General features: G+C 42.3%; 1 protein-coding gene across 1 annotated transcript; it reads right to left on the bottom strand.

The window, feature by feature from the left end:
- Positions 1 to 1,613: 1,613 nt before the first annotated feature.
- tmem235b (transmembrane protein 235b) lies at positions 1,614 to 16,481 on the bottom strand. The gene is made up of 4 exons (XM_029685147.2): positions 15,963 to 16,481; positions 15,699 to 15,764; positions 15,386 to 15,523; positions 1,614 to 4,492 (listed from the first exon to the last, which is right to left on the bottom strand). Exons 1-4 carry the CDS (start codon positions 16,138 to 16,140, stop codon positions 4,239 to 4,241), a joined length of 636 nt encoding a protein of 211 aa, XP_029541007.1. The 5' UTR covers positions 16,141 to 16,481; the 3' UTR covers positions 1,614 to 4,238.
- Positions 16,482 to 16,901: the final 420 nt, after the last annotated feature.

Below are 16,901 nucleotides of genomic sequence, written 5' to 3' on the forward strand. Positions count from 1 at the left end.
TCTTGCCAGCTATGCACCTTTTAAAAGCTTATTTATTTCAGCGTCCACGGAGATCACATTCACAGTAAGCACGGCATAGGTCTGCTCAATCAGAAATGTAGGGCAGGGCCCCTTCTGATTTGAGCCCCACCTGTTTAGCAAACATTTTTGCTGTTGCCTGTTTTGCATGTTATTTTGGCATTAATATGTGTCACATATCAGTTTGCAATGTAAAAAAAAAATCATTGAGTTAATAACGCCACATACAAACATGGTCTCTTTTTTGTTTTCTTGAGTAAGGCAGCTCCAAAATGCTGGTGTTTCAGTCTAGCTCAGTGCTTTCTGTGGTGGGGCAGCCAGCGAAAAATAAAGAGAGTAGGGGTTTGTAATGTTTGCTAGTTGCGCCGTGATTGGCTCAGTGTTCTGTCACTCATGGGAACACTACGTCGCCGCAAAATCTGAATAGGGGAGCTCGAACATTTAAGCCCCTTGGGTGCTGCCATGGAGTTACATTATACGTGCCATCCAAGAAGGCTCAAGGTCATTGGCCACAGATAAAATTACGTTATATCTACCGTAGCTTTGATTGGACTGATCAGGTCAACATCATACTTTCAAAATCTTAGCTAGCAAGCATGAATCACATCGAACATCTACTGGCAAATCCTTTTCAATCCTTGTCATATGAAGAGAAATTATAGATAAAAAGTATCGGTGCTCATCGGATATTGGACATAAACATTACACAACAAGTTGGAAATCGCAAATTCAACATTGAGTGGTTTGGAAGGAATCAGTGGCTAACTGCAAGTGTTGCAAAGCAATCACTAGCCTGCTATTCAGTGGAGAGGGTGTGTGGTCCATGTCTGGGTTTAAGGGTCTCTTTTACAAGCTTAAAAGGATAAACATTCACATGCAACACCATGGACTAGAAAAGGTTGAATACATTGGCCATGCTGTTAATCCAGCATGACTTTGCCACATTCAAAACAACTGGGAAGATGCGTTTTGAACGGTCATCCAACTCGGAATTCCAAGTCAGGAACTCAGGCCTCTTTCTAGAGCTCCAACCTGAAGATCACTGATGTCATAATTCAACCTTGTTTTTTCCCTCTGAGTTCCCAGTTGTCTTGAAAACCCCATAAATCCAAAGAATGACAGGTTTTGATGACAAAATTTGCCCACAAGAAAGACCACCAACACCACCTTCCTGTTCATGTAAGCACAGCACAACAAAGTGAGTCCAAATGTCTTGTATGCTGCTGCATAAATGATGTAATATACCAGGGAGATATGTAGACTGTTGCTAAGAAAGTAATACTAACTGTATGTTGTGTAGTAAACTGTTAGTAGCCCATGTGCCTCACCCTAATAATTTGGTCCCTTTCCCCCTCATAACTTAGACTACTGTTGTGACTTGGTGGTGCACATGTAGCCTATAGCCTGTTTTAGAGAAATTCCATCATCGAATATTGTAAGAGTTTTCATTGTCTGCTTATATGCCTCCTTTATTCCCTTTGTTTATCCTACAGTTCTGACTTGGTGTACAGGGAGAATACTGTAAGAACAGGTTCTGAATTCTGTCGCTGCACATTTCAAAAGTGCTGAACAAATTGTTATATTGACTACGTCCGTTTTAGCATGCTCATTTGGTATTTTATTAGGATCCCCATTAGCTGTTGCAAAAGCAGCTGCTACTCTTCCTGGGGTCCACACAAAACATGAAACATGACATAATACAGAACATTAATAGACAAGAACAGCTCAAAGACAGAATTACAGTTGAAGTCTGAAGTTTACATACACCTTATCCAAATACATTTCAACTCCGTTATTCACAATTACTGACATATAATCCTAGTAAAAATTCCCTGTCTTAGGTCAGTTAGGATCACCACTTTATTTTAAGAATGTGAAATGTCAGAATAGTAGAGAGAATTATTTATTTCAGCTTTCATTTCTTTCATCACATTTCCAGTGGGTCAGAAGTTTTACATACACTCAATTAGTATTTGGTAGCATTGCCTTTAAATTGTTTAACTTGGGTCAAATGTAGCCTTCCACAAGCTTCCCAGAATAAGTTGGGTGAATTTTGGCCCATTCCTCCTGACAGAGTTGGTATAACTGAGTCAGGTTTGTAGGCCTCCTTGCTCGCACATGCTTTTTTAGTTCTGCCCACAAATTTTACTCGTTTTACTGTGGATATAGATACTTTTGTACCCGTTTCCTCCAGCATCTTCACATGGTCGTTTGCTGTTGTTCTGGGATTGATTTGCACTTTTCGTACCAAAGTACGTTCATCTCTAGGAGACAGAACGCGTCTCCTTCCTAAGCGGTATGACGGCTGCGTGGTCCCATGGTGTTCATACTTGCGTACTATTATTTGTACAGATGAACATGGTACCTTCAGGCGTTTCGAAATTGCTCCCAAGGATGAACCAGACTTGTGGTCTACAATTTTTCTTGGCTGATTGGCTGATTTCTTTGGATTTTCCCATGATGTCAAGCAAAGAGGCACTGAATTTGAAGGTAGGTCTTGAAATACATCCACAGGTACACCTCCAATAGGCTAATTGACATAATTTGAGTCAATCAGAAGCTTCTAAAGCCATGACATAATTTTCTGGAATTTTCAAAGCTGTTCAAAGGCACAGTCAACTTAGTGTATGTTAACTTCTGACCCACTGGAACTGTGATACAGTGAATTATGAGTGAAATAATCTGTCTGTAAACAATTGTTGGAAAAATGACTTGTGTCATGCACAAAGTAAATGTCCTAACCGACTTGCCAAAAGTATAGTTTGTTAACAAGAAATTTGTGGTGGTTGAAAAACGAGTTTTAATGACTCCAACCTAAGTGTATGTAAACTGCCGACTTCAACTGTACATACATTTCTTAAAAAGGTACACGTAGCCTACATATCAATGCATACACACAAACTATCTAGGTCAAACAGGGGAGAGGCGTTGTGTTGTGAGGTGTTGCTTTATCCTTTTAAAAAAACAAAACAGGTTCTGTTTATTTGAGCAATACGAGATGGAACAGAGTTCCATGCAATAATGGCTCTAAATAATACTGTACGTTTTCTTGAATTTGTTCTGGATTTGGGGTCTGTGAAAAGACCCCTGATGGCATGTCTGGTGGGGTAAGTGTGTGTCAGAGCTTTGTGTATGTTGACTATGCAAACAATTGGGGATTTTCGACACGTTAATGTTTCTTATAAAAATAAGTGATGCAGTCAGTCTCTCCTCAACTCTTAGCTAAGAGAGACTGGCATGCATAGTATTTATATCAGGCCTCTGATTACAATGAAGAGCAATATTTGTCGCTCTGTTCTGGGCTGCAGCTTAACTAGGTCTTTCCTTGCAGCACTGGACCACACAATAATCAAGATTAGACAAAACTAGAGCCTGCAGAACTTGATTTCTGGAGTGTGGTGTCAAAACAATCAGAGCATCTCTTTATTACGGCCAGATCTCTCCCCATCTTTACAACCATTGAATCGATATGTTTTGACTATGACAGTTTACAATCTAAGGTAACGCCAAGTCATTTAGTCTCCTAATTTCTTAATCAGAATTACAGATCACCTCTTATCCACTCATCACTCCCTAATGCCATAGTTTGTACATCTCAATTGTTAGTAGAAACCACCTTTGTTTAGGCAAGTCAGCCATGTCAGATATGTTTTTTTTTTAAACCGGCAGTAAATGAGGCTGAATGAACTGTTTTTCTGCCAGACAAGGCTCCGCTGATACCACTGCTACATCTGGCTAAAGATTCACTTGAGATGCACCCTCAGTCTGCTCTGAGCATTTCTACTATGGCTTTTGCTTTGAGTACATCCACTCATGATACATACTTCTTTCCTATAGCCCTTCACTTGCCCAAGTTCTAAAATGAAACCCCTTGACCGCTAACAGCCATTCAGAGTGACTTGTGGTTGAGGCCTGTAGTTCTAGTACGTTTAATTTCTCATCCTATAGGACCACAATAATACAATTTGGTATTTGGGGGCATTTGTCAATTGAAATGTAGTGACTTATCACACCAAAAGATGGCACTAAATCTCAACTGTTTTGCCCATAGACTAAACCACATGGCATTTTGGATGAAAAAAAAAATACTTAAAGAACAATTATTCCAGAGAGAACTTAATTTGTAGTGCCAGATACGAGCACATACAAATCATTAGAAAATTAAAGGTACAGTTCAGGGCCAGTTGGTTATCCAGTTCTTGTGACATCTGCCTCTTGGGTTAGGTTACAACATGGAGAGGCCAGCCGTGGCCTTGTGGTCCGTGCTGCAGGGTGGCTAGGCGGGCAGCTAGCAGCAGCAGCAGGCCAGTGAGGACCTCCAGGCAGAAGGAGAGCCAGGCCAGGCCGAGGGACCAGCCGAAAGAGGTGCTGACCACCTGGGCCAAACGCTCAGCCCCCACCAGCCTCTCAGTCTCAGCCATCGCCTGTTGGGAGTAACTGATGTACAGGCTGACACCAGAGAGGGTCAGAACACCTGAGGAAACACACACACACATAATTTGATGTAGCTGGGGTTCACTTTGAAGCATGTCAGCAAACCTGGGGAGACAATAACAGTAAGTCATTGCTAATATACCAAAGGCGCACACAAGCAGTTGGAGAGGGAGATTGAACATTATTTTCATGTAAGCACAAGTATGTACAAGTGCTAACAGGGTACACTTGGCTTGGAGAGAAGGATCGCCTGAAAGGCGGTAGCATTGGAGGACAATGACGCCACAGTCACTTAGACAGCTTCTTACACATAAAAGAGTAGGATCAAAAGGACAGCCAGCGAAAGAGAAGAACACTTGAATGTTGTATTTGGTTTTGTCTTTACAACCCACATATCACAATGAGAGAAACAAGAAGTAGACTGAAGCATGCACCATCTGATGATATCGGAGTTTAAGAGCCATCAGAGTCCTGTTATGTTGCCATGGAGGAAACTCCTGTCTTTGGTTCCGGCGGAATAGGAAAAGTCAATAAACTATAACGTCTTTGTATCCAGCTCCCTGCACCCAGCAGCCCAAATCACCACGTATTGCTGGCAGGGGGGCTAGGTGGGCATAATTTGAATTTATCCCTATGTCACCCAAGGGTGTCAAGAGCTAAGAGGGAGGAAGGAGTAGAAGGTGTGTGAGTGAGAGAGTCAGTTATTATTGAGTTGACCTACAATCCTCAAATGGACCATCAGACAGCCTTATTTTTCCCTCAGACTCCATCTACACTGGACTGACTGGCGACTAATACAAAGATACTCATAAAATTCCAGAAAACCAGAGCCATCAAGCCAGGAACATTAGAAAGAACATCAGTGACAATTACACAGAGGGCTTATTCACACAGGACTGAAATAATAAAAGTGATCCGAATGACTTACAATGAGAAAACCAGAGACAGCACCACAGGGAGTATAATCAACTACCTATCAGCCTGCTCAATGATTGGTGGATATGGTTGCTGGCTACGACAGAGACATCGTTTGTTAGCAGAAATGAACAGGAAATTGAAATAAACAAGTTCTGGATATTCCCTATTGACACGGACCCCAGATGACAGAGGCTCGCCTCGTAAGAGACTGCTCCTGATTACTTACGAGGTGTGGTAGCCTTGTGGTTCGTACGAGGCTAGAGGTGTGGTAGTCTTGTGGTTCGTATGTGGCTAGAGGTGTGGTAGTCTTGTGGTTCGTACGTGGTTAGAGGTGTGGGTCTCTCAGACACTTATAGATTCCAAGCATCACCCAGGTGGAGTCTACACTTTCGCTGGTGGATGTTCCAGCCTACCGACAGAGGATGAGTAGTTGTGAACTTCAGAGACAGAGATGCCTGATAAAGAGCTCCAGTCCTGCTTGTCTGACTGATGTTTCTCCCTACCTGGCTGTACCATCGATGCCATCTCCACTCAAGCTATTCCTTTATTTAACTGCATTCTCATCTAGCCATAGTTATGACCTGTTAAATCTACTCAGCTCCGTTCAGAATCACTAGAAGCAGCAGACAAGGAAATCCAATTTCACCTTTGCTATTCTTACTCATGGAACCCCTGGCTCAGGCAATTCATCAATCGAAGGAAATAACACAAATTTCCCCAAAATCTACTGATCACTTAATATCATTACACGCTCGATTATACACTGCTCAAAAAAATAAGGGAACACTAAAATAACACATCCTAGATCTGAATGAATGAAATATTCTTATTAAATACTTTTTTCTTTACATAGTTGAATGTGCTGACAACAAAATCACACAAAAAGTATCAATGGAAATCAAATTTATCAACCCATGGAGGTCTGGATTTGGAGTCACCACACTACAGGCTGATCCAACATTGATGTAAATGTCCTTAAAACAAGTCAAAATGAGGCTCAGTAGTGTGTGTGGCCTCCACGTGCCTGTATGACCTCCCTACAACGCCTGGGCATGCTCCTGATGAGGTGGCGGATGGTCTCCTGAGGGATCTCCTCCCAGACCTGGACTAAAGCATCCGCCAACTCCTGGACAGTCTGTGGTGCAACGTGGCTGGTGGATGGAGCGAGACATGATGTCCCAGATGTGCTCAATTGGATTCAGGTCTGGGGAACGGGCGGGCCAGTCCATAGCATCAATGCCTTCCTCTTGCAGGAACTGCTGACACACTCCAGCCACATGAGGTCTAGCATTGTCTTGCATTAGGAGGAACCCAGGGCCAACCGCACCAGCATATGGTCTCACAAGGGGTCTGAGGATCTCATCTCGGTACTTAATGGCAGTCAGGCTACCTCTGGCGAACAGATGGAGGGCTGTGCATCCCCCCAAAGAAATGCCACACCATGACTGACCCACCGCCAAACCGGTCATGCTGGAGGATGTTGCAGGCAGCAGAACGTTCTCCACGGCGTCTCCAGACTGTCACGTCTGTCACATGTGCTCAGTGTGAACCTGCTTTCATCTGTGAGGAGCACAGGGCACCAGTGGCAAATTTTCCAATCTTGGTGTTCTCTGGCAAATGCCAAATGTCCTGCATGGTGTTGGGCTGTAAGCACAACCCCCACCTATGGACGTCGGGACCTCATACCACCCTCATGGAGTCTGTTTCTGTTTCATTTTGCAGGGCTCTGGCAGTGCTCCTCCTGCTCCTCCTTGCACAAAGGCGGAGGTAGCGGTCCTGCTGCTGGGTTGTTTCCCTCCTACGGCCTCCTCCACGTCTCCTGATGTACTGGCCTGTCTCCCGGTAGCGCCTCCATGCTCTGGACACTACGCCGACAGACACAGCAAACCTTCTTGCCACAGCTCGCATTGATGTGCCATCCTGGATGAGCTGCACTACCTAAGCCACTTGTGTGGGTTGTAGACTCAGTCTCATGCTACCACTAGAGTGAAAGCACCGCCAGCATTCAAAAGTGACCAAAACATCAGCCAGTAAGCATAGGAACTGAGAAGTGGTCTGCGGTCACCACCTGCAGAACCACTCCTTTATTGGGGGTGTCTTGCTAATTGCCTATAATTTCCACCTGTTGTCTATTCCATTTGCACAACAGCATGTGAAATGTATTGTCAATCAGTGTTGCTTCCTAAGTGGACAGTTTGATTTCACAGAAGTGCGATTGACTTGGATTTACATTGTGTTGTTTAAGTGTTCCCTTTATTTTTTTGAGCAGTGTATATTTTACTATATCTAGACAAAGTAGCTCTATGGCTCCCAAACACTGAATGTATCTATGATATGCAATGCTTCATCTCAAGCTATAAAAAGATATCTAACCAAATCATCCCTACTGCCTCTCAAGACGCCGATGGTGGACTCCATCTCTACTTAAGTAATACCAATTGTTTCCCAATTTAAATAATTGGGAGTAGATATAGTTCCTTCCTCAGATTAAACCCTTGCCAGAAACTTTAACAGAACGCTCAAATCAATTCAATCCGACCTCAGTAAATGAAATAATATTTCAGTTGTTTTAACTGGCAGAATATCTATTATCAAAATGAATATATTGACACGGCTGAATTTCTGTAGTTCAATGATACCCATTGACCTGGAAGAGGTGGTCTACACTGAGATATCCAGTTATCCCTTAATGTAAACTAGAGAAGATTAGTTCTGCAAAATGGCAACCATCTCACTCTCTCCCATTTAACCAGTGGGAGGGGGGTGTTGGCGGGTGTATGGTTACTAACGGGAGGAATGCGTCGGGGTTGTCCTTGTATGCATTTCTTTGATAGTTTTTCTTTTACACCTGTAATCCCCCCCCCCCGCTGTCTAAGGGGTGTACTTGTACATCAATCTGACTCAAGCTACAGAAAAAAAACAGATAGAGTCCTACCCTATGAGCTGTTCTGGCTCGGGCAACCAATGCTCGTCCAAGGCTACTTACTGCTGCAGAAGCACTTTGGGTCAGTCTGACCCGGAGTCCCTCTTCCTGAGGGGATTGAAAGGACCTTTGTGTTGTGAGGCTTTAGGGCCCCCTTAGCCATAAAGCTCACTGATGGTGGTGTGTATTTAACATTTTTATTAAGCCCATGGAATTTGTTGAATTGAGCATTTGGCAGATGAGACAAGACCCTCACATAAACACAAAGAGACAAGTTTTCCAGTAAATTGGAGACGTTTACAAGAAAACATGCTTGATGGAGGAATTAAAGAAGATAAAATCAAAGATAAGAATGACCGGGAGAAGACAAAAGAAGGATGGAGAGAAGGCACAAACACAACAGCGCCACACGTAGAGTGACCACAACAGAGAGAGGAAGACACAAGGCACACAGACCAAATTCACAAGGAATCAGTAGAAAGCCAAATCACTGAACAAAAATATAAAACACAACATGTAAAGTGTTGGTCTCATGCTTCATGATCTGAAATAAAAGATCCAAGAAATGTTTCATATACACAAGAAGCATATTTGTTACAATACCTGTCAGTGAGCACTTCTCCTTTGCCAAGATAATCCATCCACCTGACAGGTGGCACATCAAGAAGCGGATTAAACATCATGATCATTACACAGGTGCACCTTGTGCCAGGGACAATAAAAGGCCACTAAAATGTGAAGTTTTGTCACACAACATAAAGCCACAGATGTGAAGTTTGAGGCAGGCATGTTCATTTCTCTACTATAAGCTACCTCCAACTTCGTTTTAGTGAATTTAGCAGTACGCCCAACCGGCCTCAAAACCGCAGACTACATGTTTGGCGTCGTGCAGGCGAGCGGTTTTCTGATGTCAACATTGTGAACAGAGTGCCCCATGGTGGCAGTGGGTTTATGGTATGAGCAGGCATAAGCTACGGACAATGAACACAACTGCATTTTATTGATGGCAGTATGAATGCACAGAGATACCGTGAAGAGATCCTGAGGTCCATTGTCGTGCTATTCATCCCCACCATTACCTCATGTTTCATCATAATAATGCACAGCCCCAAGTCGCAAGGATCTTTATACAATTCCCGAAAGCTGAAAATGTCCCAGTTCTTCCATGGCCTGCATTCTCACCAGACATGTCACCCATTGAGCACGTTTGGGATGCTCTGGATCGACAGCGTGTTCCAGTTCTCGCCAATATCCAGCAACTTCGCACAGCCAATGAAGAGGAGTGGGACAACATTCCACAATCCATAGCCAGATCACCTCTATATCATCATTCATTGAATCAGATGGCTCATTCATCACAAAATCCACTGATATTGCCAACTCCTTTAATATTTTTTTTCATTGGCAAGATTAGCAAATTTAGGCATGACATGCCAGCAACAAATGCTGACACTACACATCCAAGTATATCTGACCAAATTATGAAAGACAAGCATTGTAATTTTGAATTCCGTAAAGTAAAATATTGTTTATCAACAATGACAAGCCACCGGGGTCTGACAACTCGGATGGAATATTACTGAGGATAATAGCAGATGAAATTGCCACTCCTATTTGCCATATATTTAATTTAAGCCTACTAGAAAGTGTGTTCCCTCCTACCTGGAGGGAACACAAGTTATTCCCCTACCTAAGAATAGTAAAAAACTTAACTGGCTCAAATAGCCGACCAATCAGCCTGTTACCAAGACTTAATAAACTTTTGGAAAAAATGTTGTTTGACCAGATACAATGCTATTTTACAGTAAACAAATTGACAAGACTTTCAGCACGCTTATAGGGAAGGCCATTCAACAAGCACAGCACTTACAAATGACTGACGACTGGCTGAGAGAAAATAATGGGGGGAGCTGTTTTGTTAGATTCAGTGCGGCTTTTGACATTATCAATCAAAGTCTGTTGCTGTAAAAACGTATGCGTTATGGCTTTACACCCAATGCTGTATGGTGGATAAAGAGTTGCCTGTCTAACAGAATAGAGGATGTTCTTTAATGGAAGCCCCTCCAACAAAACCCAGGTAGAATCAGGAATTCCCCAGGGCAGCTGTCTAGGCCACTTACTTTTTTCAATCTTTACTAAACATGCTTTCAGCAAAGCAGCAGGGTAGCCTAGTGGTTAGAGTGTTGGACTAGTAACCGAAAGGTTGCAAATTCAAATCCCCGAGCTGACAAGGTACAAATCTGTCATTCTGCCCCTGAACAGGCAGTTAACACACTGTTCCTAGGCCGTCATTGAAAATAAGAATTTGTTCTTAACTGACTTTAAAAGGTTTAACTTTTTTTTTTTTTAAGTGTGTGCTGATGACGCAACACTATACACGTCAGCTACCACAGCGACTGAAATGACTGCAACACTTAAAAAAGAGCTGCAGTTTCAGAATGGGTGAAACTACAGTCCTAAATATTTCTAAAACTAAAAGCATTGTATTTGGGACATAATTCACTAAACCTCAACTAAATATTGTAATGAATAATGTGGAAAGACCAAACTGCTTGGAGTAACCCTGGATTGTAAACTGCTATGGTCAAAACAAATTTATACAACAGTAGCTAGGATGGGGAGAAGTCGGTCTATAATAAAGCGCATTCTAAACAGCACTATCCACAAGGCAGGTCCTACAGGCCCTAGTTTTCTTGCACCTGGACTACTGTTCAGTCGTGTGTTCAGGTGCCACAAAGAGGGACTTGCAATTGTCTCAGAACAGGACAGCACGGCTAATATTAATAATATGCATGTCAATCTCGCCTGGCTCAAAGTGGAGGAGAGATTGACTTCATCACTACTTGTATTTGTGAGAGGTATTGACATGTTGAATGCACCGAGCTGTCTGTCTGAACTACTGGCACAACTCGGACACCCATGCATACACCACAAGACATGCCACCAGAGGTCTCTTCATAGTCCCCAAGTCCAGAACAGACTATGGGAGGCGCACAGTACTACATGGAATTCTATTCCACACCAAGTAACTCATTGCTAGCAGTAAAATTAGATTTACAAAACAGATACACCTTATGGAACAGCAGGGACTGTGAAGCAACACAAACATCGACAGATGCACACAAACACACGCACTATACACACACGTACACATGGATTTTATGTAATAGATATGTGGTAGTAGAGGCCTGAGGGCACACATTTAAAATGTTGTATAATCTGTTATGACTGTATTGTAATGTTTTTAAAATGTATTACTGCCTTAATTTCGCTGGACCCCAGGAAGAGTAGCTTCTGCGAAGGCAGCAGCTAATGGGGATCCATAATAAATACAAATAGGAAGGAGGTGTCATACTGCATGAGGCAAATGGTGGTCACACCAGATACTGACCAGTTCTGATCCACGCCCCTACTTAAAAAAAAGGTATATGACCAATAGATGCATATCAGTATTCCCAGTCAAGTGAAATCCATAGATTAGTGTCTAATGAAGGTATTTCAATTGAGTGATTTCCTTATTTGAACTGTAATCAGTTGAAATTGTTGCATGTTGCGTTTATATTTTTTGTTCAGTGTAATTCCAGCCTTGATTCCATTTCACACATTGCCATGTGCTGTTGATTAGGTCTGAAGGCATTTAGAGTCTTGTTCCTTAACTCAGTTCTCCTGCATCACAAGGCTTTCTTTATCAGGGTTATTCTAGGCCTAACTGGCAGTGTCACGGGGAGAGAAAGGGCACCAGTAGAGTTAGAATTAGTAGAATCTAGAATGTTCCTTCCACTCATTCAAATTGTGTGGGGACGCCCATCGGTCAAGAGCGGAGTGTTGGCTGAAGCTGCTGCATTGGTCACACTTGATTAAGTAAAACAGTAAACAACGCTCTACCCTCAAGTTCATAATCTATTAGGCCCCTTTTCTGACCAGAGTTAAGCGCACGTAAAACTAACGTAATTCCCATTTTAGGCACTTCTCTCGCTATGTGTATTCTGACCTTGAATCTAAGCAGGAGAACAGCATGAGTATTCTGACCTTGAACCTAAGCAGGATAGCAGCATGCTATTCACCCGCTATTTGTTCGGTGTGGAAATCTAAGAAATGAAGTTGTAACGGAGGTGTGTCTACAGATAAACCTTAGTCTGACCTTGGTTTAGTCGCCTCATTATTCCACTTTTACGCGCGAGGACTCCATGAATAAGGTCGAGCGAACCTGCCCGTTCCAAGAGGAAAAAAGCATATACTTTATTTTTTGCTTGGAGACGAATGTGAAACCAGCTATACGGAAGCAAACTGAAACTCAACATGACATGTAATGCGGCCCCTTTTCCACAGTGAAAGAGGCTACAAATAGCTGTGCCGTTGTTACGAATTTTAAATGTGCCCGCATAATTTGCGTGGATGAAATTTGGACAACCAAACTATAGGCTTCTGTAGGGCCGAACCTGCAGAGTTAATGCATGCTCATTATAATGTCTTAATTATAGCCTATGCCCGGGCTTTTCTCATGTTTTATTTTACAATGTGTGTAATGTTAAATATCAGCACTATCGGGGAGCCACCGTCAGTAATACCCACATACATTTATAACTCACTTCAGGGTTAGTTTTCTTCCATTTGTAGCTTATATTTTGCATCATTCCGTTTCCCTTTCATTCCTCTGTCACGTTCGTGTAATTGTTCCTGATGGTCGCTAGCATTTGTGGCTCATATTAGGCTAACGTTGTGCAATCATTTGGGTCACGTAGCCTTTTTGAATCATTGAGTAAATCATACCACACGTATCAGGTTAAGCCTGGAACCTTGCGCACGGTTCACGACGAGTGGACCGTTATGTTTCATGATTAGTGAGAATTAAGGTAAATTCATAGGACTATTGATCAAACCCTATTGTACACTTTTTTCCACCTTTGAATATTTTATGGATTATACTTGAATATGACAATTTTCAGGATTAATCAAACCACTTTTTTTATTCATCAATATATGTAGTGCGTAAAGGCTCTCTAACCGGTTTATGATTCCTAACCCTAAAATATACCTTATTAATCTACAAGATCAGAGTATTTTTTATATCTACCAGTTGGTGCTGAAACGGAGACGCATAGAGACGCATAGATGGCATTCTTTCATTGATCCCTATTTTCTGAACCCATTCTCTCGATGTATTCAGTATTCTAGTCTTTCGATAAAATTATAATTAAAAGGTATACAATATTTAAAGGGATGGCTTAAGATACATGTACTGAAAAGTTGTTTTACATTTATTCAGCGCGCGCAAGGGAACCACGCCTGCAAATCCCGTTATGCAGCTTCACAAGGTAAATCTGAATACCAACTACTGAGAAGTGCGTCGGAAAGGCGTGTGCAATAGTAATTTCCTAAATCAGAATCGGGCCCCTAAAGAATGAGGTGCTAAATCCTGGTAATGTTGTCCAACGATGAAAAGGAAAACACTTTCCAGTGTGTTGTCCAATTAATTGATATTCCTCTCAGAGGACATACAGTACTGTGTACTTGCACTTTCCATAGAGAAGGTCTTTACAACTCTAGCGCCAAGTGACTCTCGATAACGATAATAAAGGATATACTGTACGGTTGAGAAGGTAATCCTCATAACTGGATTGGTAATCAACAGGCTAGGCAGGGGTGCCATCAAGCCATCTGTGGTCTGTTCCTTTCTCTCCACCCCCCTCACTATTACACAAATGACTTATTTCAGTGGATATAACCAAATCATTGCTCTCCTCAGCAGCCCCCTTTCATCAAAATGAAATTAGGAAGTGAAAGTGTTTAAAAGCAGAGGGATATTGCAGTGTTGGCCATCCCCAAAGATCAGTAACAGATATACTAATCCCGGTAATCCATCTACTATCTGGGAGGCAAACAAACTAACGTTTCCACTAAGTACAGGAGAGAGATGTAGGGCTGAATAGACTTTTTCTTTTTTTCCTACTGTATTATTGACTGTATGCTTTGTTCATTCCATGTGTAACTCTGTGTTGTTGTATGTGTCGAACTGCTATGCTTTATCTTGGCCAGGTCGCAGTTGCAAATGAGAACTTGTTCTCAACTAGCTTACCTGGTTAAATAAAGGTGAAATAAATAAATACAATTTAAAAAGATGGACTGGCGGGCAGTGGAGAGAACATCCATCTTAAAATATTCTTCCTCTGTGGTCAAATCAAACCCATTGGTATCAGTCTAGCTCCAACCACATGGAGATAGTTTAGTGTGTGTGGAGACTGACATTGTGGTAAATAACATTGCCGACAATAACAAGACCTTTCCAAGTCGTTCTGTGATGCAGAGCCAGATGGTGTGAGACCTTCTGTATCTGTGCTCCAATTAACCACACCACCACCCTCTCACTTCAACTGTGAAACTACAGGGGTGAATCTCAATGATCTAAAATTACCCTGATGCCTCCAATTGTCCTCCTTTGTACGATTGAGATGCACACAACTCTAAGTGAATGGGCTGGCTCTAAAGCAGTCTTTCCCAACTCCAGTCCTCGAGCACACCCAACAGCACATATTCACCTAAAACTCACCTAAATCAACTCATTGAGGGCTTGATGATTAGTTGACTAGTTGAATCAGGTGTGCTTGTCCAGGGCTTCATCAAAAATGTGTACTGTTGGGGTTACTTGGTACAGGAGTTGGGAAACATTGCTCTAAAGCAGAGGTTGGCAAATCCAGTCCTCAAGGGCCTGATTGGTATCACTTGTTCTCCATCCCTAGCAAACACAACTGATTAATCAAATTGCATTCTAAACTGAAGATCATGATTAGCTGATTATTGGAGTCAGGTGTGTTAGCTGTGGCAAAACTGACACCAATCAGGCCCTCAAGGAATTGCCCACCCCTGTTCTAAAGACTTTATGGATGGGAGTATGTTGCATAGGAGTGCATTTGGACATGTAGGAGTCAGGGAACCTTGCCCTTGTCCCAGATCTCCTTGTGCTATCATGTCAACTTCGTGTCATGCCAAACATAACAATGAGTAACAAGGCGTTGGCATGGTAGCACAAACAGAGTAGCACTAAGACTAGGAGTTAGGGCCCTAAGGATGAGTGATGATGGATGACACACTTACTGCAGAGGATGAGATAGGAGGCGGTGCCAGTGAGGAGGGTGGGGCTCCGGGCCAGGGAACTGATCAATCCACAGATGCCTCCGAACACCAGCAGGACCAGGCTTAGAGGCAATAGGACCACAATCGCACTGTGCATGTCTGGGGAAACAAACAGACACACAATATTCCAACCATAGGAGCACTTCTATCACCAACACTTGAGACACAGATTGCAGCTTCATCAATAAGAGAATCTATTCAAAAAGGCAATAGCTGTAAATGTTTTATTCTATAATGTCTTGTTTAATAAGGTGATCACGGACAGGTAACTCACTCAACATGTGCATCTCAGGTTCAGAGTAGTTGGGGGAGTTAAATGTGTAAGAATACACCTTCTGACCTGAAAAGATGGATAAACACATTCAAAGGACCAAATGGATTATCCACAGATTTGATTCAGTTTTCATTGTGACAATAAAACAGTGTCTTGCTACAGGAAAAATTACAACAAATAATCCTAACTGATACTATAAAAGGCATCCATCTAAGAAAGACATTGGTTTCAAATGACTTCATCCAAATGCATAGGAATGCATACCTTCATAAGTTATCCACAATCCGGAATGGGAATCCGAAACGTCTGTATCGGTCCGGTTGGTTCTGTTCACCTCAATAATGTACCAGTAGTCGCTTCCGATCGCCGTAGCCAGGAACGCGAAACTGAGGATACCGAAGATGCCAGCGGTGATCACCAGAGAACTAAAGGACAGCTTCATCTCGCTTGATTGATGTAAAGTACAGTATTTGCTCAGATAATAAAAAAAACGTGTGCATCGAGTCAACCCCCAACCGGTATAGGGACTGGTAACATGCCCTATTTGTACGCACTGTTTCTGTGGTTGACTAGAAGGGTTAATGCCAGTAAAAGGCGAAAGTACTATAGAGTATAGTTAAATTAAGTAAATTATCACAACTAATCAAAATCATCTCCACTGGTAATCTTTATTTCCATGTCTTCAGGATGGCGCGCTTTCCCGGTATATCCTGCAAATTCACCGCCCAACAGAGATTAAACAACGAAGTTACGAGGTTGAGGCGTGAACCATTACTGATGATGGTTGACCACTACGCTGAGGGATAACATTTTTTTTTCTGAGCAGCAGCAGAGTACAAGCAGGCGGGTCCTTTTATTTTATGTGCACCAGGCGCACAAGTCTCTCGCTCTCCCTTTTACGCATGGCTATTACGCACATCTACTAGTGCACAACACCAACATATTGTAGCGATCCGCAATGCTTAGGGTGTTTGCCTTTCACTCCAGCGACCCGGGTTAGCTTCTCTACCCCAACATTCACTACAATTTGTCAGCAGGTTTAACAGCAGATCCTCACATTCCAAGTTTATATAATCAGTTCTAACAAATGAACACAATATATGATAAACGTATCTTCAGATAATACATTTTTTAACTCAAAGATATGCCTGTATTTACAGTGCATTTGTAAAGTATTCACACCCCTTGACTTTTTCCACATTT

The sequence above is a fragment of the Oncorhynchus nerka genome, linkage group LG16, assembly GCF_034236695.1.
Source record: "Oncorhynchus nerka isolate Pitt River linkage group LG16, Oner_Uvic_2.0, whole genome shotgun sequence".
Lineage (NCBI taxonomy): Eukaryota > Metazoa > Chordata > Actinopteri > Salmoniformes > Salmonidae > Oncorhynchus > Oncorhynchus nerka.

Coding starts and splice junctions, on each gene's coding strand:
- tmem235b (XM_029685147.2), bottom strand. CDS start 16,140: ATGAAGCTGTCCTTTAGTTCTCTGGTGATCACCGCTGGCATCTTCGGT. Junction 15,765..15,962: donor ATTGTGGATAACTTATGAAG/GTATGCATTCCT, acceptor CCATCTTTTCAG/GTCAGAAGGTGTATTCTTAC. Junction 4,493..15,385: donor CTCCTATCTCATCCTCTGCA/GTAAGTGTGTCA, acceptor GTGTTTCCTCAG/GTGTTCTGACCCTCTCTGGT.